Source organism: Gymnoscopelus microlampas, assembly GCF_963454915.1.
Source record: "Gymnoscopelus microlampas genome assembly, chromosome: 21".
Lineage (NCBI taxonomy): Eukaryota > Metazoa > Chordata > Actinopteri > Myctophiformes > Myctophidae > Gymnoscopelus > Gymnoscopelus microlampas.
Window position 1 is genome coordinate 42,875,426 of NC_139958.1, and position 25,944 is coordinate 42,901,369.

General features: G+C 41.5%; 1 protein-coding gene across 7 annotated transcripts in view; it reads left to right on the top strand.

Annotated features, from left to right (window-relative positions):
* The window catches only part of LOC311038090 (uncharacterized protein), a 71,383-nt gene that overhangs the window by 33,893 nt on the left and 11,546 nt on the right, over nt 1–25,944 (top strand). For 4 of the 7 annotated variants that reach the window (XM_084047424.1, XM_084047428.1, XM_084047430.1 and 1 more), the window contains 6 exons: nt 1,250–1,351; nt 1,587–1,694; nt 3,086–3,187; nt 3,423–3,530; nt 21,007–21,200; nt 21,494–23,312. In XM_084047424.1, coding sequence (XP_083903550.1) covers nt 1,250–1,351; nt 1,587–1,694; nt 3,086–3,187; nt 3,423–3,530; nt 21,007–21,200; nt 21,494–23,312 — 2,433 coding nt within the window. The remainder of the gene's footprint in view (nt 1–1,249; nt 1,352–1,586; nt 1,695–3,085; nt 3,188–3,422; nt 3,531–21,006; nt 21,201–21,493; nt 23,313–25,944) is intronic. The other 3 variants (XM_084047425.1, XM_084047427.1, XM_084047426.1) reach the window with 3 other exon arrangements.

Sequence of the window (25,944 nt, forward strand, 5' to 3'; positions counted from 1 at the left end):
TTCAAATAATAATAAAATAATAAAATAAAAGATCTTCCTTGGCCTACTGGGAGTGTGTGTTCAAAGTTTCACACCGATCAGTCCAGCAATGTCCGAGATTAGCTGCTCACAGTTAGACTCACAAACTGACTCACAGACAGAATCACAGACTCATATAGACTCACACAGAGACTCATAGACTCACAGACAGACAGACTCCCAGACTCACAGACAGAATCACAGAATCACATAGACTCACATAGACTCACAGACTCACATAGACTCACTCACAGACTCACATAGACTCACAGACTCAACTAGACTCACAGACTCACAGACTCACATAGACTCACATAGACTCACAGACTCACAGTATACTCAGTCTCACATAGACTCACACAGACTCACAGACTCACATAGACTCACAGACAGAATCATAGACTCACATAGACTCACATAGACTCACAGACAGAATCACAGACTCACATAGACTCACAGACAGAATCACAGACTCACATAGACTCACATAAACTCACATAGACTCACATAGACTCATAGACAGACTCACAGACTCACATAAACTCACACAGACTCACAGACTCACATAGACTCACTTAGACTCACAGACAGAATCACAGACTCACATAGACTCACAGACAGAATCAACAGACTCACATAGACTCACAGACAGAATCACAGACTCACATAGACTCACAGACAGAATCACAGACTCACATAAACTCACATAGACTCACAGACTCACATAGACTCATAGACAGACTCACAGACTCACATAAACTCACACAGACTCATAAACTCACAGACTCAAGAGACAGACAGAATCACATGAGTGAAAACATACCTGCCCTTGGCCATCGTTCTGGCCTGGTGGAGATAATTATTAGACTCTAAACAGTCTAATAACAGTGTGTCCTCTTCGTCCAATGTGTATCTATAGATTATAATTGATTATGTGTGCAGTTTGTGAATGAAGTGGTACAAATCACAATGGGCTGTTCAATGGTGAATGTATGCATTAATGCAACAAACTATGGAATATGTATATATGAAATAAATTATGGAATATCTACCTATTTATGCAACAAATTACGAAATATCTATGTATGAAAAACTATGGAATATCTACCTATTTATGCAGAAAACTATGAAATATATATTTATGAAATAAATATTAAATACTATTTGAGAACTATGTGTAGGCTACTGTTTATTGTTATTTTATTTTTTTCCTTGTTGCTGCATTGTCAAGGAGACCAGAGTGTCCAACACCCAGCTGTGTGTCTATGGGGAGTGACCGGTCTAAAGGACTTCCTCCTGCCTTCAGTGATGAACCTGGACCTCCACACACAGAGTATGTGAATCTTCCTATACGATATACACTATACACTAACATGACAAAGTGATCTCATGCTAGGTTACTTAGCATATTACAAAAACACAACAACAGAAGTTATGTGTGCAAACTACTCAAAGATCAAATCTTGTAGATTAGTCTGAAGAAGACACATAATGATGTGAATTCACGTGACCGGGATGCTTTTACTGTTTATTGTTATCCTTGTTTTTATTGTTGCTGCAATGTCAAGGAGTCACAGACCAGAGTCTCCAACACCCAGCTGTGTGTCTATGGGGAGTGGCCAGTCTAGATTTCAACCTCCTGCCTTCAGTAATGAATCTGGACGTCCACACACAAAGTATGTGCATCATACAATATACACACTACAACACTATACAACATACACACTATAACACTATACAATATACACAATACTATAACATGACACAGTGGATTCTTTTTTCATTATATGACATATCGTTCAAGAGTTATCTAGGCCTCAATGTAAAGCAGCCTGTTATAGCGCCATCTGAGGCTCATTTGAATAATTCAAATAATAATAAAATAACAAAATAAAAGATCTTCCTTGGCCTACTGGGAGTGTGTGTTCAAAGTTTCACGCCGATCAGTCCAGCAATGTCCGAGATTAGCTGCTCACAGTTAGACTCACAAACTGACTCACAGACAGAATCACAGACTCATATAGACTCACACAGAGACTCATAGACCCACAGACAGACTCACAGACTCACAGACTCACATAGACTCACAGACAGAATCACAAACTCACAGACACATAGACTCACAGACAGAATCACGAACTCACAGACAGAATCACAGACTCACAGACAGAATCACAAACTCACAGACTCAGACAGAATCACAAACTCACAGACTCACAGACAGAATCACAAACTCACATAGACTCACATAGACTCACATACAGACTCACATAAACTCACACAGAGACATAGACTCACAGTCTCACATAGACTCACAGACTCACATAGACTCACATACAGACTCACAGACTCACATAAACTCACACAGACTCATAGACTCACAGTCTCACATAGACTCACACAGACTCACAGACTCACATAGACTCACAGACAGAATCTAGACTCACACAAACTCACATAGACTCACAGACTCACATAGACTCACATAGACTCACAGACAGAATCTAGACTCACACAAACTCACATAGACTCACAGACTCACATAGACTCACATAGACTCATAGACAGACTCGCATAAACTCACACAGACTCATAGACTCACAGACTCAAGAGACAGACAGAATCACATGAGTGAAAACATACCTGCCCTTGGCCATTGTTCTGGCCTGGTGGAGATAATTATTAAAACAACTAGTTATTAGACTCTAAACAGTCTAATAACAGTGTGTCCTCTTCGTCCAATGTGTATCTATAGATTATAATTGATTATGTGTGCAGTTTGTGAATGAAGTGGTACAAATCACAATGGGCTGTTCAATGGTGAATGTATGCATTAATGCAACAAACTATGGAATATGTATAAATGAAATAAATTATGGAATATCTACCTATTTATGCAACAAATTACGAAATATCTATGTATGAAAAACTATGGAATATCTACCTATTTATGCAGAAAACTATGAAATATATATTTATGAAATAAATATTAAATACTATTTGAGAACTATGTGTAGGCTACTGTTTATTGTTATTTTATTTTTTTCCTTGTTGCTGCAATGTCAAGGAGACCAGAGTGTCCAACACCCAGCTGTGTGTCTATGGGGAGTGACCGGTCTAAAGGACTTCCTCCTGCCTTCAGTGATGAACCTGGACCTCCACACACAGAGTATGTGAATCTTCCTATACGATATACACTATACACTAACATGACAAAGTGATCTCATGCTAGGTTACTTAGCATATTACAAAAACACAACAACAGAAGTTATGTGTGCAAACTACTCGAAGATCAAATCATGTAGATTAGTCTGAAGAAGACACATAATGATGTGAATTCACGTGACCGGGATGCTTTTACTGTTTATTGTTATCCTTGTTTTTATTGTTGCTGCAATGTCAAGGAGTCACAGACCAGAGTCTCCAACACCCAGCTGTGTGTCTATGGGGAGTGGCCAGTCTAGATTTCAACCTCCTGCCTTCAGTAATGAATCTGGACGTCCACACACAAAGTATGTGCATCATACAATATACACACTACAACACTATACAACATACACACTATAACACTATACAATATACACAATACTATAACATGACACAGTGGATTCTTTTTTCATTATATGACATATCGTTCAAGAGTTATCTAGGCCTCAATGTAAAGCAGCCTGTTATAGCGCCATCTGAGGCTCATTTGAATAATTCAAATAATAATAAAATAAATATAGCTGCAAGCAGCGATAATACGGGGCCAGTGAATAGAGAGAGAAAGAGAGAGAGAGAGACATGGAAACGGAATAGATTGAAGAGAGAGAGAGTGACATGGAAACAATAGATTGATGAGAGAGAGAGATGGAAACAGAATGGTTTGATTGGACATCTCAACCTATTGCCATTAACAGGATTCAAACTCTCAACCTTCAGACTAATAGGCTGCAACACTACCTATAGTGCTATAGCTTTGTCCAGGCTGATATTGTCTGTTGAAGATCATAAACTCTTGCCTTCTTTCATGAACCAAGCCCCTGTTTCACTAACACTAAGATCACTCGTTCACAAACCATTTACCAATGAAGAAATTGTACATCTCCTCAGAACCAAAACTAGTGAAAGTAGCCGATCTACAAGCTCACAAAGTTGTGAGATTGTAGATCAGCTATTTTCAGAATGAAGTATGTCATACGTTGAAAAAACGTACTCTCAAATAAGCATTTCAGGTTATCTTTACCATTTGCACATGTATTCATTGATACAGTCATGTTGTTTGCAATTCAACTTAAATTAAGTCTGCATCAAGTGAGGCTTGAACTGGCGACCTTGAGATTGTGAGGCATTCATTTAAGGGAGACGCCATTGGCCCAACAGACAAGTGACTGTGAAAAAGGAGATCACACAGATGATACAGTTTCACGCAAATAGCTGAAAAATCCTGGGTTTAAGTGTTTTTCAAACTGCTCAAAATTGCGGACAATCTAAGGGCGGAGCTTACTGGTCAAAGCGATAGATGTGTTCCTCATGAGTCAAGGCACAAGTGTAAGCAAGTTTCACAACTTTCGGCCAAACGAGGCATGACTTTTGCCTGTTTAAAGTTTGCATTTTCAAAAAATTGCTATAGCGCCCCCCTTTGGCCAATTGGAGTGAGATTGGTTTCAGTGATATTTGGAATGACTCTCTACATTACTGCAACGTTTCAAAGAAATGTGAGTCTTGCATGTATGTGTTAGGGGCAGATGAATAATTTTCATAAAACTGCAATAGTTAAAATCTATGGAATCCTGGGATTTTGGAGCAATCTGCACGAAACGTTTAACACTTGAACTTTGGACCTCTGCCGACAACTTCTAGGCGGCGGAATTTCCATAAGTGAAAAAATGCAGAAGTTAGGAGCCAATGGCTGTTTTTCATGTAATTCAAAATGGTGGGCGATCTAAAGGTCAGAGGTCAAAAGTCAGACCACGAAAGTTGTCGGGCATGAAGAGACGCATGTGTGTATCGAAGTTTCATGGTTGTAGGTCAAACAGGGCATGAGTTGTACCTGTTCAAAGTTGGCACTTTCAATTGAGTGCTATAGCGCCACCCTTTGACGAATGAGTGTGAGAATTATTTCTTGGTAGTTTTTCATGAGCATCTACCATATGGCCGAGTTTCGTAAAAAGCGTATCCACGGTTAAGCCAGAACTGGCAAAAACAAGTATTTTTCAAACTGCTCAAAATTGCGGAAAATCTAAGGGCGGAGCTTAATGGTCAAATCGATACGTGTGTTCCTCATGAGTCAAGGCACATGTGTAAGCAAGTTTCACGACTTTCGGCCAAACGAGGCATGACTTATGCCTGTTTAAAGTCTGCATTTTCAAAAAATTGCTATAGCGCCCCCCTTTGGCCAATTGGAGTAAGATTGGTTTCAGTGATATTTGGAATGACCCTGTACATTTCTGCAAAGTTTCAAAGAAATGTGAGTCTGCATGTATGTTTTAGGCGCAGATGAATAATTTTCATAAAACTGCAATAGTTAAAATCTATGGAATCCTAGGATTTTGGAGCAATCTGCACGAAACGTTTAACACTTGAACTTTGGACCTCTGCCGACAACGGCGGCGGAATTTCCATAAGTGAAAAAATGCAGAAGTTAGGAGCCAATGACTGTTTTTCATATAATTCAAAATGGTGGGAGATCTAAAGGTCAGAGGTCAAAAGTCAGAGTGTGAAAGTTGTTCAGCATGAGGAGACGCATATGTGTATCCAAGTTTCATGGCTGTAGGTCAAACAGGGCATGAGTTGTACCTGTTCAAAGTTGCCATTTTCAATTGAGTGCTATAGCGCCACCTTTGGACGAAAGATTGTGAGAATTATTTCTTGATAGTTTTTCATGACCATCTACCATATGGCCGAGTTTCGTAAAAAGCGACTGCACGGTTCAGCCAGAACTGCGAAAAGTGGCAGAAGAAGAAAAAGAAGAAGAAGTGACAGAATACTGCCAATAACAAAACAGGTCCAGAGCTGAGCTCTGGCCCCGTAATAACATAAAAGATCTTCCTTGGCCTACTGGGAGTGTGTTCAAAGTTTCACGCCGATCAGTCCAGCAATGTCCGAGATTAGCTGCTCACAGTTAAACTCACAAACTGACTCACAGACAGAATCACAGACTCATATAGACTCACACAGAGACTCATAGACTCACAGACAGACTCACAGACTCACAGACTCGCATAGACTCACAGACAGAATCACAAACTCACAGACAGACTCACAGACAGACTCACAGACTCACATAGACTCACAGACAGAATCACATAGACTCACATAGACTCACAGACTCACAGACTCAACTAGACTCACAGACTCACATAGACTCACAGACTCACAGTCTCACATAGACTCACACAGACTCACACAGACTCATAGACTCACAGACAGACTCACATAGACTCACATAGACTCACATAGACTCACAGACTAACATATTCACAGTCTCACATAGACTCACACAGACTCACACAGACTCACAGACTCACATAGACTCACAGACAGAATCACAGACTCACATAGACTCACACAGACTCACAGACTCACATAGACTCACAGACAGAATCACAGACTCACATAGACTCATAGACAGACTCACGGACTCACATAAACTCACATAGACTCAGAGACTCACATAGACTCATAGACAGAATCACAGACTCACATAAACTCACATAGACTCACAGACTCACATAGACTCACAGACAGAATCACAGACTCACATAAACTCACATAGACTCACAGACTCACATAGACTCATAGACAGACTCACAGACTCACATAAACTCACACAGACTCATAGACTCACAGACTCAAGAGACAGACAGAATCACATGAGTGAAAACATACCTGCCCTTGGCCATTGTTCTGGCCTGGTGGAGATAATTATTAAAACAACAAGTTATTAGACTCTAAACAGTCTAATAACAGTGTGTCCTCTTCGTCCAATGTGTATCTATAGATTATAATTGATTATGTGTGCAGTTTGTGAATGAAGTGGTACAAATCACAATGGGCTGTTCAATGGTGAATGTATGCATTAATGCAACAAACTATGGAATATGTATATATGAAAAACTATCTACCCATACAATATACACTATACACTAACATGACAAAGTGATCTCATGCTAAGTTACTTAATATATATATATTTTTTAAATAGAAAAAGTGCTTCTCGGAGCACATGTCTCCGCCGGGTTAGGTAGTTTATTGTGGGCCAGCAATATGAAAAATCGGACGGAACCATCTTGATCACTTGACTATAGAGATAATGTGTAGGCCTACCGACTTGATTGGTATAGGAGTAATATAAGAAAGAAAAGTGTTGCAAAGATCGGCCTCCTGGTGGCGCTATAATACAGCATTGTTAAAAGGGTGCCATTTGTTCTTCAACGTAGTGCGAATGTGCGTGCAAAGTTTCACCGCAATCGGACGGCATTTTGTTCAAAACGAGCCACTCCTTCAAACTTTAGATGTCAATGTTAGCCAATAAGGATGGAATTATTATGAAAAAAGGCAAATGTGAAAAATGCAGTGCAGATGTTTTTCCTTGGCCTCCAGGGAGTATGGGTGCAAAGTTTCACGCAGATTGGTGCAGTTATAGTTAAAAATGCAAATCGGCCTGTTATAGCGCCACCATGAGGCTGATTTTAACAATTCTAAGTGGCAATTCTTCCTCTGCCTAGTGGGAATGTGGTGTGAAATTTCACGTAAATTAAATCGCAAGCTGCGTTCATGATTTGAGGGATTTTGTTCAAAACGGACCATATGGAATATGGAAAATCGGACAGATCTGTGTTGATCACATGACTAGAGATAATGTGTACCGATTTGAGACAACAACAACAACAAGATGAGTATAATAATGGCATGTCCTCCATGCCCAATCTTTAGCTTGTTAGATAGTAAGTTAGTATGTGTGCAGTTTGTGAATAAAGTGGTACAAATAACAATGTGTTCAGTGGTGAAGCTGCACTAGGAGTCCAAATGCACAAACATTTATTGTCTCCGCCAGGCAGAAAGTCATGGCGAGAGTATCTATCTGTCTATGTAACAATCTATATTATATCTATCTGTCTATGTAACAAACTATATAATATCTATATGTCCATGTAACAAACTAAGTTACGCCACTTGGATACAGACCAGGGTCTGGTCGCCTGAAGGAGGGTGTCTGTTGTTGCGAGACCCAAAACACCCAGTGACTCCAGGAAACAACACTGATGATGTGTCCAAGTTTGTGCATCAGTAGATGCATGTATTTACTAACAAACTATATTATATCTATTTGTCCATGTAACAAACTATATAATATCTATTTGTCTATGTAACAAACTGTATAATATCTATCTGTCTATGTAACAAACTGTTACGGCCCTAGCCGTATGGTTATTTTGAGTGTAGTTATATTTGTCTCCTTCAGGCTGAAGGCATGGTGGAGAGTATGTTTTCACTTTGTCCGTCCGTGTGTGTGTCCGTCCAGCTTTGTCTGTCCGTGTGTCCATCCAGCTCCATACATGGGCACATGGTCTGTGAACACCTAACATTGGTCAAGCTTCACGTGACATCACAATATGTAATATAAATAGGTAAGACAGAATTAATCAGGAACAGTTTTACCACGTCGCCTGGCGGAGACCTGTGCTCCGAGGAGCACATTTTCTAGTTTGGTTATATTTCTGTGCTATGTGTGGATTATATTGTTGTTTTTCTGTATTCCATATAAGGTCATGAGTGGTGGTGGAAGCTGTGAGTCTGAGTGTGGTGCTGGTGTGAGTGAGTGGTTGATTGACTTCAAGCTGTCCAGATTGACAGGTCCACCCTCTGGCCCTGTTCCCCTGCTCCAGTTCGTCGTCCCTTTGTTGCCGCCCCAGCCAGGGTTTTACTGTTCTCTGGAGCTCACCTACAAAAGCTCATTCTGCCCTGACTGTCATGGGGACTGGTCGCTCGTTTTGGTTGTTCATTTGTCCTTCAGTGACCTTTCATTCAGTTACTTTGTTTGTCCTTCAGCTGCTTTGTTTGACCTTTAATTACTTTGTTTGATCTTCAGTTATCCTTATAGTTAAACCGGTTGCTTTTTGACCCTTATTATATTGAGTTAACAGTTATTCTGTATATATTTGCACATTTCATTCATTATTGTATTTATCGGTTCACTCGCCTTGTAGGGGTGTTTGGTCTTTTTATTTGGTTTAACCACTTCTTTATTTGTTTCTGTTTATTCTTTAGTTAGGTAAGTAAGTTTAGCAATTGTATAGTTCTCTTTGGTTAGGTTTAGGTTAGGGGGTAATTTTTCTTTATTAGGTACAAGTTTTTGCATAATTATGTAAACCGACACCCTGACATTTTTGGCACTTATGAAAAAAATACAAAAAGAGCTTGAAATCTCTGCACAAAAAAGGGAAAATAAAACAATTCATTTTTGAAAGCGACTTTGTCCTCCATTATTATGTCACCTCCCCTACCCTAGACAGGGGGTCGTAACATGATTTGGGGGCTCGTCCGTTCCAAATTATAAGATCATATCGATCCAAATTATAACAAAATGTGCCCCTGAAACATATTCCTTTTTGAAATTAACTTTTTGAGTATTCGTTCGATTCAGTTTAATTTGTTTGTTTTGACAGGTTGCATGGGTTTGGTTTGGATCGTTTTGGGTTTGGTTCGGTCTGGTGAGTAGTCAATTAAGCTTTGTTCTATTTTTGTTTTGTTTGGCAGGTTAGTTGGTGGCAGAGTATTTTTGGTTTGTTGTCATGACCTCTGAAGAAATAGATGAGGTGGCGTATTCTTTCCCGACTTGCAAAAGTCTTAAACATTTCTGTCCTATCGGGTGCCAATAAGGCCGAGCTAAGGTCTTATATAAAGTGACACAGGCCATTTGTCACAAGCTGGACGTGTTTCAGACAAGATGCCTCAGACGAATACTAAGAATATTCTGGCCCATGACCGTCTCCAATGAAAACCTTTACCGGAGCACAGGCTTGACCCCACTGTCAAGTGTCATCAAGCTCAAAAGATGGATGTGGATCGGTCACGTGTGCAGAATGAACCCAAGTGCCATCCCAAGGGTAGCCATGAGATGGACACCACCAGGGAAGAGAAAAAGAGGCCGACCCAAAGAGACCTGGAGAAGATCTGTGGAGAAAGAGATGAAAGAACTTGGATGGACCTGGGGCCAAGTGCAGCACTGGGCAGTAGACAGACAGCATTGGCGTTCATTGGTGAAGACCTTATGTGCTATACAGCATGAAGAGGATTAAGTAAGTTTAAGTAAGGTCTTATATAGAGGCAAAACGTACTGAAAGAGGGCTCATAGAGCGTGTAAGCACCGGGCTGGCAGAGAATATGCCTGGGCGTTCGGTGAGAATGTGGAGGCGGCTGCTGACACAGACTCCCCGGTGCTCAGTGAGCATGGGGACGTAGAGGCTAAGGCCTCACCTCATACAGTAGCTCCGGAACAGGCCCGCTTATAGCTCACATCACAGCTCAACCTCTTTTCCATATGCTGATGCAACTCCGCATCAGGGCCGCAGAGCTCGACGGGTCGCCTGCCCCTTAGCCCAGGACAAGTGGTTCTGGAACTTCGGGATGCCCTCCAGACTTCAATATCGGTAAGCATATTCCTCTGGTACCACACTTAAAAGAGACAAAACTTGATTCTTATTTTGACACTTTTGAGCGCATAGCAACCACAGTGAAATGGCCTAAGAATATGTGGAGTCTATTACTGCAATGCAAATTAGTGGGAAAAGCTTGGGATGTGTCTGCAGCCTTAACTATTGAAGAGAGGCGTAAGTATGAAGTTGTAAAAGAAACCATACTACGGGCATATGTCCCGCAAGTCCCTCCCAACTTGCTCCGGGCAATTGAGACCATGTACGCAGGAACAAGGGCCAAGGTGGTGACCCCAGATGGCAACAGCGAGGAGTTTGACATCCTGGCTGGGGTAATGCAAGGGGACACACTAGCCCCCTTCCTCTTCGTCATAGTCCTGGATTATGCACTTAGGAAGGCCATCAGTGGACGAGAGCAGGATCTTGGCTTCACTCTAACCCCAAGGAGGTCGAAACGACACCCCACAGTAGTCCTGACAGACCTGGACTATGCGGACGACATCAGCCTGCTCCCCGACAACGTGGAACAGGCACAGGAGCTCCTGAACAGAGTGGAGGTAGAGTGTGCCAAGGTTGGCATTAGGCTAAATGCCAAGAAAACTGAGGTTATCACCTATAACATCCCATCAGAACATCCACCTCTGACAACAACAGGGGGCACTGTGCTGAAGGAAGTCAAGGACTTTAAGTACCTGGGCTCATGGGTCAACTCATCCGAGCAAGATATTAAAGTGAGGAAGGCACTTGCATGGAGAGCTCTGAATGGCCAGTGTATGGAACTACAACCTCCCCCGTCAAATCAAACTCAGCTTCTTCTATGCAACGGTAGAGTCTGTTCTCCTCTATGGCAGTGAATGCTGGACTCTGAAGCCAACCCTGCAGAAGTCTCTAGATGGGTGCTACACCAGAATGTTGCGTGCAGTACTTAACATCAGCGAGCACACATGTTACCAACAAGATCCTGTATGAAGGAATGCCAAGGGTGAGCGAGAAAATAGCAGCCAGGAGAATGAGACTTGCACTGCCAAAGACATCAAGAACTGCCAGCCAGCGAATTGGTGCTGTGGGAACCAACGCACGGTCATCGGTCACAAGGACGTCCCACAATGACATACGTGGATGTACTCAAGAATGATGCAGGAGCGCAAAGTACCAACGAACTGGCCAGATGTATGGAGAACCGGGATGGCTCGTCTGAGGACGACCTAGAGAGATATGAGTTAGTGCCGTAGGTTTAGGTCCTGTGAAAAGACTGCCAACCAAACATATGTGGAATTTGCCAGGGAGAAAACTGTTTTGTTTGACAAATGGTGCACAGCGAACAAAGTACTGACTATTCACCAGCTTCGTGAATTGGTATTATTGGAGGAATTTAAGTCCTGTCTACCTGAGCGTATTGTTGTCTACTTAAACAAGCAGAAAGTAGATAATGTGGCTAAGGCGGCGGCGCACGCCGATGAGTTGATTTTGACACACCGATCTGTAATGTTGTCTCCGGTTCGGAGACTCGTGATTGTTTCTATTGTCATGAAAAAGGTCACCTCATTTCGCCATGTACCACTCTACAGCGAAAAGAAACTCAGAGTCCAAAAAAATCAAAAGCTGTTGGGTTCATTCAGTCCATTCCTCCTCTGCCTTCCTCTGACACAGGTGGGCCTGTGTCAGACGAAATGGAAGAATGTTTTGGACCCTTCCTGCTGAAAGGTTCAGTGTCCCTATCAGGTCAGGATATAGATCAGGTACCGATCACAATCCTCAGTGTTTTTGCGTTCGCCCTTGGTCTCTGGTTTTGTGCAGGTGGGTACTCGCGCTTCTTTAACAGTCGTCGGCGTTTCGTTGATTCTCTGCAATGACTTGGCAGGGGGAAAAGTTTTCCCAACGCCAGAAATTGTCGAGAATCCTGTGATCGATTTGGATCAGTCTATGGGCACCTCGGTATTGTTCCCTGCCTGCACAATTTTTATTGGCCAGGGCCATCAGATTTTTGCCTTTCGTGTCATGTTTGCCAAATGATGGGGAAACCTAACCAGGTTATTCCTCCTGCTCCTTTATTACCTATTCCGGTGATGGGAGAACCCTTCGAACATATTATTGACTGTGTTGGCCCACTTCCCAAAACAAAGTCAGGTCATCAGTATTTGTTGACTTTAATGTGCGCTGCCACTCCTTATCCTGAGGCGATTCCATTGCGCATGTTGTATATGGTCCCATTGATCAGACAAAAACAACACTATTCCCTGAGTGTAAGAATAACAAGAATCCAGTTTGAAAGTGGGTTTGTCCATAGAAATGTGTCTATTTCCATTCGGGCATGACATCTGTGCGTTGCCAATTCACAGTGTAACCTGAATCACAGAAACATTACAATATATGCAGACATTAAACACACCTCCTGGTTCATTTCCAACCACTTACAAACAGGTTTTTAGGAACAAAAGACTTATTGGGCTAGCCTTCTCAATCAGCACGAGGAATTAGCATGTTCCTTGGTTTTAACATGTGACAATTTACTTTAACCTTCTATCTATAAAACTATACTTTTACAAAAGCTCATATTATGAAATATTTGTTTAACATCTTATTATCTTCAAAATAAGCCCACACACATATGTATTCAACCTTGTATGAATGATTTAAACAAAAAGAGATGATTTAAAAGGACATAACATTTTCCTCAAATTCAAGAAGAGAAGTTATATACAATTAGCTGGTTTCTTCCCCCTCACATTTCTTTTATTATACATGGGATTAAGGTGCAAAAAAAGTCAGTGCGTGTCGACCGCATAATCCACCTAAGGTGGACTGACCCTGGTATAATCTGCAAGTAGCTCCATGAGGGAGAGCAAAAAAAGAAAGTCACTTGTACCTGGTGTAGTCCACAAGTATGTCCAAGGAGGAGCTACATCCAAGTCATTTGTCCCTGGTATAATCCACAGGTGTGTTCAAGAAGAGCCAAAAAAGGTCTGCGACCAGCTGGACCGTACTGCCTATTGTCAGGCTGCTGAACAAGGCTCATGCCTCCTTCAGCAGTCTGACAGCAGCCGGATTAAAACTGCACCAGAACCTGGTGGTGGTACTCTTGATACTGCCGTAGGGCCCCTTGCCCGGTCGCGGTTGTTACCCCAGACCGCTGGAGTAAAACCTGAGTGTGCCATGTTAATATGCTCAAACCATATTTTGATCGTTCTGAGAGTATTGCGCCTTCAGTTCTACCCGCCCCGGTAGCTTCAGTTGTGTCCGTCGTGTCATCTTCATATTCCCCAGAGAGTGATGGTTTGCGTTCAAAGAGCTCTGCTGGCTCTTGTATGCAAAATTCAGAAATTCTGAAAAATCTGCCTGATTATTTGCTGCACTTGTATTTAGTGGCTCAAGCAGACGTAATTAATTTGATTGAAAATAACCCCATTTTATTTTCAGACATACCTTCCCGCACTACTGTAATATCACATGATGTGGAAGTAGGTGTGAATCCTCCTATTAAACAACATGCTTATCGGTTAAATCCTACTAAACGCTCATTGTTTAAAAAGGAGGTAATTATTTGCTAGATATTGGCCTGGCCATTCCCAGCTCTAGCGCGTGGAGTTCGCCTTTGGCTGCTCGTGCCAAAATCTGACGGCAGTCAGCGCTTCTGCACAGATTACAGAAAGGTAAATAATGTTACCAAGCCTGATTCTTATCCTCTGCCTCGCATGGAGGACTGTGTAGACCGTGTTGGTGCTGCTAAATTCGTTACACAACTTGATTTACTTAAAGGGTACTGGCAGGTCCCTTTAACTGCTCGTGCTTCAGCAAAATGCCTTTTAAGTTGGAGGTGGATGCTAGTGGAAGTGGAGCCGGAGCAGTACTGCTGCAGGAGGATGACGCAGGTATTGACCATCCAAACTGTTATTTCTCAAAGAAATGTAATGCACCTCAGAGCAATTACAGTACTATTGAAAAAGAGGCTCTCTTTATTGCTTGATCTGCAGTTTTTTTTAGGTTTACGTGGGATCTAGCCCATTGCCTGTAGTTGTTTATACTGATCATTACCTTTTGGTCTTTCTAAGACAAATGAAACATTTGAATCATGCGATGGTCGTTACTGGTACAGGATTTCAACTTAGAGATTCGTCACAAGAAAGAAGTTGATAATGTCTTGGCAGATGCCCTTTCTCGTGTTTATGCCCCAGAAACTTCTTTTTTGGGGGGGATGTTTTCTTTAAGGGGGGGGGGGGGTGTTACAGCCCTAGCCGTATGGCTATTTTGTGTGTGGTTATATTTTGGTTATATTTCTGTGCTATGTGTGGCTTGTGTTATATTGTTGTTTTTCTGTATTCCATATAAGGTCATGAGTGGTGGTGGAAACTGTGAGTCTGAGTGTGGTGCTGGTGTGAGTGAGTGAGTGGTTGATTGACTTCAAGCTGTCCAGATTTAGCCTCACGTAGCCAGACTATATCACTGCGTGGATATGAGTCTGGTGCTTCTATGAGGACGTTTTTTTTCCAAGGGGGCGGGATCGAAGCAATGGCTCTCGACACAATTGGTTAGACCTACAACCAACTACCAATTACAGTGTCCCATATTTGAATACTGGGCCCTGATTGGTCACCCCAGACTTCGGGAGCAGGAAATGGATTCACAATGGAGCGGTGCCAGACCCAAATCGCAGAGGGCACTGGCAGATTCGCCTGGTCCCAGGCTAGTACAGATTGACAGGTCCAGCCTCTGGCCCTGTTCCCCTGCTCCCATTCGTCGTCCCTTTGTCTCCGCCCCAGCCAGGGTTGGCTGTTCTCTGGAGCTCACCTACCCTGACTGTCATGGGGACTGGTCGCTCTCATTTGAAAGAGCACGCAGAGATTCAATCCCTCTGTCTCCCCGAACCCATGTAGCCTGTTTCTTTGAAATCTCTGCACAAAAAAAATAAAATAAAATCAATTCACACTTTTGAAAGCGACTTTTTCCTCCATTATTATGTCACCACCCCTACCCTAGACAGGGGGTCGTAACTCAAATGACATAATATCTATCTGTCTATGTAACAAACTATGTAATACTGTCTATGTAACAAAAAGAGGAGGCGTTGTCGTGAAACTAAGAGAAAAACTGCAAGCTCAGAATCCAGACCAACAATTCTGGAAATTCCATTGTATTATACACCAAGAGGCGTTGTGTTAGCCTGGTAAAGCCCCTCCCTCCGGAAAATCTAATTTCCATTTGATTTCAGGAAGAAGTCTGGCATGAAGGCTTATTTGGCTTTTTTTCGTCGTCCACCAAGTGGACGAGCATAAGTGTCCTTAGCCTGGTAAAGCCCCTCCTCGCTCATCGTTCGATGATTGACAAGTTGAAAGTTGGCCAATCAGGTGGCGAGTTCGAGTGAACCCGAATGGATCCGAGTGCAGCCGGCCAAAATGGAACGGCAGCCATTTTTTGTGTGTGCGCTGTTTTGGTTTGGGTTTTAAAACTTCAAAACGCTCTCTAACTTCTTTTTTGAGGCACGGAATTTACTTTTAAGATATTGTTCGGATATAATTTAGTTGTTTAACTTCATATATGTGGTCAATTAATCATGACAGGCGGGCAGTGACACGCATGTATCCTAATAAGGCAACCTATTTTGGGCATGGCCCTTTCAAAAGTCCCGTTGCGTCACATTGGTCTGGTGGTGGTAAAAATGAAGTGCTGATTGGCTGAAGGGGAACAACTGCTGATTGGTTGAAGGGGTTGTCAGTCAACGGTATTACTCCCGCCCAACTCCAGCCCACAGACAAAAACACACACAGATATAGAAACCTAGATACCTCATTGGCCTCTGCAGTTCATTGGAGCGACGTGCTTGGTATGGTGGCCGCCATATTTCCGGGGGGCACGGGCACTGGCCAATCACAGCGCGTTGACTACTGGCCAATCACAGCGCGTCTTTTCCAGGACTTGTCAGAATCTAGTTGTCCCGCCCCCACCTGCCTCTCATTGGCCTACTGAACGCCCCCTTCTGTGACATCCGCGAAAATTTCCAGCTGCCCCCCAGAAGCGGAAGTGCGTCCGCCATACACACGCTTTACAGCCAGAGGAGGCGTCTACCTTTATATGTCTATGGAAACACACACAGGTTCTCATGACTCCTTCCTGAAATCAAATGGAAATAAGATTGTCCGGAGGGAGGGGCTTTACTAGGCTAGCGTTGTGTAGCAAGCAGGGCAGGAATTTCACGGCGGCCACGGCGGCCATGGCCGTCGTTGCCCCTCTCATTGGCCGTGTGCCCCTCGAATAATGACATGCCTTCACGGCCACAGTGGCCGTGGTGCCCCAGCTGCGCCCAGCAACTGATTTCACAGTTTTTCCTCTGCGCGATTTTCTTGTCAATACTTTTTTTTTAGTCACCAGTCCCTTTGGTTGAGCTGCGCAGCTACAACATACACAGTGGTAGGTAGGTTTGATTTTAAGCCTCCTATGAACCTTCGGAATCCGGCAACACAGTGTAATAGACACAAAAGTATTACCGGGCCAAACAGGAGATAAATCTAACGCAGCCTGAACTAATCAATGGTAGGTTTGATTTCTAGCCAGAGAGAGAGAGAGAGAGGATTCTGTAGTCCTACAGACCGATGTGCCCCGATGTTTTTTTCAACAGCAAAATATAGATGAATACATCTAATAAAATACAGCAAAATCCCCAAATTATGAGTCTTAATATAAAGCAAGCAACAGAATAACTGCAAACAAATTAAAAGTGTAGGCTATCAATATCATACAAAAGAGTGACCTCACCGCTCTGATGGACAAGAAATAAATCCTTTTGCAAACCACATCCATGATATCTGTTCGTTTGTCAACAATGTTCTAATTGGGAAGTTTATTTCAGCAGAATGTGACAGTTTTAGTCAGTTTTTTGGTGCGCAACACAGCCCTCGTTTAAGTGATTGCTTTCACCTGCTGCTGCAGTGTGCGGAGCTTGTGCGCAACAGGGCATATCTCCGCCAAGCCAGGGTGACCTACCCAGGCCCATGAAATTCATATGCAGGCATATAGCCAATTAGAATGAAATCTGCAAAAACGGACTAATATACTGATACAGAACCATATATTGGCTATATATTATGGCTTTCAGGTGGAAATCTTGTATGTTCCTTTTTTATTATTATTTAAAATCAATTTAAAATCATGAAAATAGCCAATCTACAAGCTGTAATTATTAATAATTAAGAAATACTATATTTTAAAGAGAGAGAAAATCAACTAAAGTCATTATTAGTGCAAGTTCAATCACATTTCATTTGAATGAAAATAACTTGTGGGGAAAATACATAAAATCTCTCAGAGGTCTTCAACAGGGGGTCCGCGACCCCTAGGGGGTCCGCGAAGGTACTGCAGGGGGTCCGCGACCCCTAGGGGGTCCGCGAAGGTACTGCAGGGGGTCCGCGAAATTGTTGTTTGATTAAAAAAAAAAAGTTTTAAAAACTTTAAAAACTTTTTTCTTCTTTTTTTTTCCAAAAATGTAAATTTGTCTTTAAACATAACATGACATATTTTAATAGCTTAGTAATGAATGCACAATAACATGGTATGTTTATACATATTTTGTAGAGAAAGATCAGTGGTGTCAGTTCAGCAAAAGCTAAGGTATGGCAAGGTTAGGGTTGCCAACTCCCAGAGATTAAAATAAGGGACATCTATCCTTTTTTAGGGGTTCAACCCCTCAAAACTCCTAAAATGCATAGAAACTATGCATTATACCTATAACACAATGCAAACACAATGGTCTGGTCTTACACCTGCATTAGGCTACTATTCATGATTTTTTTTTCTGGAGCCAAGGTATGGCACCTGCCATACCTTTTCATGTTTATTTATATAAAACACAATTTTATACATAAATATATGATATATATAGTAGCCTACCCCCTACCCTACGAGGTAGGGGGTCCCTGCTCCATCACCCCATCAGTTTGGGGGTCCCTGGCCTGAAAAGGTTGAAGACCCCTAATTATTCTGTGAATCTAATGTGATTAATGTGACCCCTACTTCAGTCAGTGAAGTCCAGGGCTGAATGTGACATATTGAGACCTATATAACTAAATATTGGTCATTTGCCAACACATTATTTTGTGAAATAAATGGGTTATATTTCACAGATAGTTATACAATTCTTATAATATATTAAAATACAATCATCCTTAACCTTCAAGTTAAATGCATTATTTCCGGGGACTTAAACACTTTTTTTTTTGGATGGCCTTCCTGCCCTGGCATTTGGCCTTTGTGCCCTCCAAAAAAATACAACACCAAAGGCCAAGTGGCCTTGCCCCTAAAATGACGAAATTCCAGGCCTGGTAGCAAGAGCCTGAAAATGGACAACCATGATGTGACATGACATGATCCATGACGGAAGTAGTCATCAAAACTGAATTTTATTAGATCCAGGGGACTCAACCATCGGCATTTTGACACTCTTTTGTGAGATAAAAATATCGGACACGGCCTACCCTACCACACTGAGGTCCGTTGGTTGAGCAGAGGAGCCCGTTCTGAAACGTTTTTTTTTTTTTAATCAATCACGTGCAGAAATCGGACAATTCATGATGGACAAAGGGAAACCAGTTATACAATTGGATGACCCAGACTGGGTTCGTAATCTTGTATGTTTGGTGGATATAACAGAGCATTTAAACGTGCATAATGTTACCATGCAAGGCCGCAACAAGCTTGTTACGGAATATGAACGCAGCATTTATGGCTTTCTATTGAAATTAAGCGTGTGGGAGAAGACACTGTCTCTGAACAACCTAACTTTTTCCCCCACTATGCTGTCTGTACATGTCGCTAATGGAAATAATTACAACATGGACAAGTACATGGATAAAATATCACAGCTGGCAAGTGAGTTTAAGAATAGTTTTCAGATCTTTGCTGAGCTAAAGACAGAATTCTCTGTATTTAGTTTGCCGTTTCAGACCAACACTGTGTCGGATGCTGTGCATGAGCTGGTTTCGAAACTCCAGATTGATCTAATTGATATTCAGTGTGATTTTGAATTGAAAAGAAAAATTGCTACTGTGACTCTGGAGGAATTCTATCAAAACCTGGGACCGAAATATCCTGCATTTAAAATGTTTGCCTCGAAGATCCTCAGTATGTTTGGCACAACATACCTCTGTGAGCAGGCTTTTTCTGTAATGAACATCAACAAATCCATGCACATCTAAATGACATTATGAAAGTTACTACTGTTCAGAACCTGGTCCCTGATGTTGACATGTTGGTTAAAGCAAAGAGATGTCAGGTGTCCAGAAGCAACAAGTAAAAATAAAAAAAAAGGATGTTGTTTTGACCTGAGCTTTAACTGTTGGGTTATTTTTTTCTATTCTAAAATCGCAAAAAAAAAAGCATTGTCATTATTTTGATTCATTGACATTTTATGAATTTGTATTTTTGTAGAAGTCACTTAAAATAAAATACTAAACTGAGTTCATTGTCTGAGTTTCATTGCTGAAAGTAGACCTGCATACAAAGAATTGAGTGTTCATGTGATCTGATGAAACCTGAGAACAATGGCCACACATTAGCTAACAGAAACTGCAGATGTACATGTAAATGGCCGTTGACATGGTAATCTTTACCATAACCACACACATTACCTCACACATTACCAGGTATTGAATTGAATTGTTCTACTTTCAAATGGATTATTGGGGCTCCTTACAAATTGCATTATTTGATTTTAATAAATTGCATTGTTTGATTTTAATGTCAATAATTAAAGTAGCTAATCTTCTTCATAATAACATTTTGTAAAGTGATATACTGTAGTTATAGCAATGACTGAGACAACAGACTGAAAAATAATGATATATAACTGAATGCGCATGAGCGCGCATGAGCGTCTGTGTCTGCGTGCCCAGTCGGCCCACATCAAGTCCCCTTTTGACCAATGCGGCCCAGACCCCAAAATGAGTTTGACAAGCGAGAGTCTAACTGGGCTATTAACTCATTTTGTATGATTTTTTTTTTATTAAAACACGTTTTTTTTCTGCTTTCCTGAAGAATGGGCACCAGCGATTGTCTCCCAAACAAAAACAGTCACATATGTCTATGTAACAAACTATAGAATATCTATCAGTCTATGTAACAAACTATGGAATATCTATATGTCTATGTAATAAACTATATTATATCTATCTGTCTATGTAACAAACTATAGAATATCTATCAGTCTATGTAACAAACTATGGAATATCTATATGTCTTTGTAACAAACTATATCATATCTATCTGTCTATGTAACAAACTATAGAATATCTATCAGTCTATGTAACAAACTATGGAATATCTATGGACTCATTTTAAGTCTATTGTATATTCATTTCCACAGACAAAGGAAGAGGAGTAGTCGTGTTGTGACAGAGCAGGCGTCCAGGTGTTCAGTGTGTGAGGAGGTTCTGACAGATCCAGTCTCTGCCAGCTGTGGACACTGGTTCTGCAGACAGTGCATCACCTCATACTGGGACCAGTCTGCTCCAACAGGACACTATGGCTGTCCCCAGTGTGGAAAGAGATCCAGAACGAGTAAGACTGGACACAATTCACACTAATTAAAATGTCATGTTAACTGAAATGGTAGAGAATAGTTAGACTAAATGTCCACATTGTTTTATACGTTTCCATGTTCAAATATTGATGCTAAATATCTAGCAACTCTGGACAAACACACATGAGCCAATGTTATTTATTTGTTATGTTTTTCACACTACATTGTAGATTTAAGGGGAGTTTAATTAATAATATGCATACACATTTATAAGGATGTAAAGTTATAAATGAAGCTGAATGTTTAAAATGTCTTCATTCTCTTCTCATAGCAGATGTCAGTCTGCCGGAGGATTTAAAGGATTATAAGATCAGTTTGAACAGCCTTGATCGTGTGACATACGTCACTGAAGTGCACCCCCTCAGCAGCATCTACACAGAGCTCTACATCACAGAGGGAGAGAGTGAAGGGGTTAATAACCAACATGAGGTCTGGCAGCTTGAGACAGCTTCCAAGATGAAGACCCTCCATGACAAAACAATCAAATGCTGTAACATCTTTAAACACCTCATCCTTGGCAGAGACAAACCCAGCAGAAGAGTTCTGACCAAGGGCATCGCTGGTATTGGAAAAACATTCTCTGTGCGTAAGTTCACTCTGGATTGGGCAAAGGGTTTGGAAAATCAAGATGTAATTCTCCTGGTTCCCTTTTCATTCCGGGAGCTGAACCTGGTCAGAGATGAGCAGCACAGTCTTCTCAACCTGATCCATGTTTTCCACCCAACATTAAAGAAGGTCACAGCAGAGCAAATCACTGTCTGGAAAGTTGGCTTCATCTTTGATGGTCTGGATGAAAGCACGTTTTCAATGAACTTCCACAACAATGACATTGTTTCGGATGTCACAGTGACATCATCAGTGGACGTGCTGTTGACAAACCTCATCAAGGGGAATATGCTCCCCTCAGCTCTCCTCTGGATAACTACCAGACCTGCAGCAGCCAATCAGATCCCTCCTGCATGTGTTGACATGGTGACAGAGGTACGAGGGTTCACAGACCCCCAGAAGGATGAGTTCTTCAGGAAGAGATTCTGTGATGAGAAGGCCAGCACAATCATCTCACACATGAAGACATCAAAGAGCCTTCACATCATGTGTCACATCCCAGTCTTCTGTTGGATCACGGCTACCGTTCTGGAGGACATATTGAAGACAGACGAGACAGAACAGCTGCCCAAGACCCTGACTCAGTTGTACAGCCACTTCCTGTTGGTTCAGACAAAGAGGAAGAAGGAGAAGTACAAGACACATGAGGCAAAGAAAAGAGAAAGAAATAAGAAATCAAACAAAAAATCTAAGAATCAGCAGCAGTTCATGAAGACTGACAGGGATGTTCTTCTGAAGCTGGGCAGGCTGGCATTTGATCATCTGGAGAAAGGTAGCATGATGTTCTACCAAGAAGACCTGGAAGAGTGTGATCTTGATGTGAAAGATGCCGCGCTGTACTCAGGAGTGTGCACAGAGATCTTCAAAGAAGAGATTGTGCAATCTCAGAGAAAGGTCTACAGCTTTGTTCATCTGAGCATCCAGGAGTTCATGGCTGCAGTCTATCTGTTCCACTGTTACACACAGAGGAACATGAAGGTACTGAAGACATTCCTGGGAGTTCATGTCAGTTCCCTGGATGACTTCCTGCAGAGAGCCATGGAAAAAGCCCTGAAGAGTAAAAATGGCCACCTGGACCTATTTGTCCGCTTCCTTCATGGCCTCTCACTGGAATCCAACCAGAGTCTGTTAGGAGGCCTGCTGGGTCAGACAGAGAACAGTCCAGAGAGCATCCAGAGAGCCATCAACAACCTGAAGGAGATGAAACGTGAGGATGTTTCTCTCTCTCCTGACAGATGTATCAACATCTTCCACTGTTTGATGGAGATGAACGACAACTCAATACATCAGGAGATCCAACAGTACATGAAGTCAGGGGACACATCAAAGACAGAACTGTCTGAGAGCCAGTGTTCAGCTCTTGCCTTCATGCTGCTGACATCAGAGGAGGTTCTGGATGAGTTGGACCTGGACAAATACAAATACACATCAGCATGGGGGAAATTCAGGCTGATCCCAGCTGTGAGGAACAGCAGAAAGGCTCGGTTAGTAGGCATGTGAATAGAAAACGTATTAGAAGAGAATCAGTCTTCCATCACACCTAACACTATAAGTAGAAATGATGGTTAATGTAAAATAAAAAATCCAATAATAATCAGGTCTCAAATAGTGACTGTTGGTATTGCGTGTATTTACAAATCCTATTAAAGTCAGGTAAAACAGAGTCTAAAAGACCTAGGTACACCCTACCGAACCAAAGTAGTTTAGCCCCACTCATAATATGGTCCCAAGTACTCTCACTAGTGGGTCAAAACAAATAATCAAATTAATTGATTGGTTGAATATTGTATTAACAGTTTGCAAATAGTACAGTGGTACAATTATACAATGGTGCTAAAAGGATAACACAAGAAGCCCTTACGGCTTGTTTTCATTGTGGTCATGTGTATTCAATTCATAGAGATATTTAAAGACATACAATATACAATTATCCTAGACACTAACACTAGTTGTAATACAACATATATGTACAGTAAACAGTTGGGGTGTGGGGGGGAGGGGGTCATTTCTGGTGTTCAGTTTAGATGTTAATAAGACCAGTTACCAGTTTAGATGTTAATAAGACCAGTTACCATTTGCAGACAGGTGCTCTTTCATGGCGGTTTTGATGGCATTTTTTGTGCCGAATCTGGGTTGAATGAGATCAGTGGAGCTCCCTCCAGTGTTGTACCTGTGTGTCCTTTACGAAAAGAGAAAATATTATTAGTACCAGAGTTTATATTGAATATTCACTTAATGATTCACCCATATTGTGAACAACAGAAAAAAATAAAATAATTGGATAACATTATCCAATGTGAGTGTGTGCAGTGTTATAGTGCTACTTTTAGAAGTGCACACACATTTTTTCATGCGAATATTTTCGAGAGAGCAGAATCAGCACTATTCGCTGCTATAGATAATTCATATTTTTCCTGTCCTTTAAAATTGTGTAGTACATGAGAGAACATTAAACCATAACGTAGATAGATACAGTCATAGGCGGCGGGTAATGAAGGCTAGGGTAGGCTAAGCCTTCCCAAATGTTATCCTGGATTTTTTTTGAAATTGAGCAAATTATATATAATAAATGTGCGCAGCATTATATATTGTGTGTGCTGTCGCTGCAGCCCCCTGGTGACAATCACGCCTACCCGCCGATCAAAGGAGCACCCTCTCCGCCCCCTCCCTTCAGCAGAAAATAACGTGCATTACTGCGTTCACATCAGTGCAGGCTGCGCAGCACTGCTTGTCACCCTATAACCGAAATAAATAACCAAAAAAGTAACTTTATCCACGGGAAACCCGAAAAAAATCGGGGGGGGGGGGGGGGGGGACACATGCACGCGCGCTGCGCGCGCGTACATATGTCCCGTACTAGCCTTCCCAAATGTCGGACTCACCCGCCGCCTATGGATACAGTGAGTGACCTCCTACTACTACAACATAAGGGACATTTGTGTGTCAGTCCCGCGCATGACTGTCAGGGGTCTTTGGGAGTGTTCCAGGGGGTCCCCAGCAGTTTAACCACTTTAACCCTATATAGCCTACATCAGCTATTTGAAAATATCCGATCTAAAAGCTCACAACGCGTCACATCATGACGCGTTGTGAGATTGTAGATCTGCTATTTTCAAAAACGTTTGAAAAAAAATTGCAAACATATTTTATATTATATGGTGGTCCCTGGCAATAACCTTGTGGTTGGACATGGACATACAGTCAGTGGAAATTCACATTTTTTACTTAAGTAAAAGTATCAATACTGCAATGTAGAAAATCTAGAAATACTCTGTTACAAGTAAAAGTCCGGAATTAAAAGTTTACTTGAGTAAAAGTGCAAAAATATTGGTATCTAAATGTACTTAAACTGTGAGCTTGTAGATCGTCTATTTTTAAATGGACAAAATGTATATGGGGTGAAGTGGTTAATGTACGTTTTGTACTAATACTCTAAATCTACAAAGTAACTAAAGTTTTCAAATAATTGCAGTAATAACAATATTGATAATAATAACAATAATAATTGCAATTGTAGTGGAGTAAAAAGTTATTTTTCAACACCCCTGTATATAGCAAGCAAATGCTCACCTATACAATAAACAACAACACAGTGAAAGTGCTTTGAAAAAGGCTACAAGTATAGGCTACAATTATGCACCAACAACAACACATAAAATTATAGCATTATAATGTCTTAATGTAATGTCACCATCTCCACAGCAGGAGAAAGAAAAGAAGAAAAAAAAAGTACTGTGCACATAACAGGCCTTCACATAATGTACATAGACATACTGTAGTGTGCACATAACACTACAACTAGCTAGGTTAACATTAGCCTAGTTCAGTTGACACCTTGTCAAAACAATAACTATACAGAAAAAAATAACACATATTGTGGAAACACGATCGCATCGTCCGTTACGCACGCCATGGATGAACTTCAACCTGGTTTTTGCACTTTCTCCATTACAACCCGTACATCTACATAAACATTCAAATTTCAAATATAAAGTGCCTCCCTCATGGCCATGGATGTTACAATTATGTACGGGCCCTCAGAAGTACCCGTATCTTCCGTATTGTTCAATAAAAAGCATTTTAATCCGATCAGCGGCCATTTTCTCCAAATTTTCT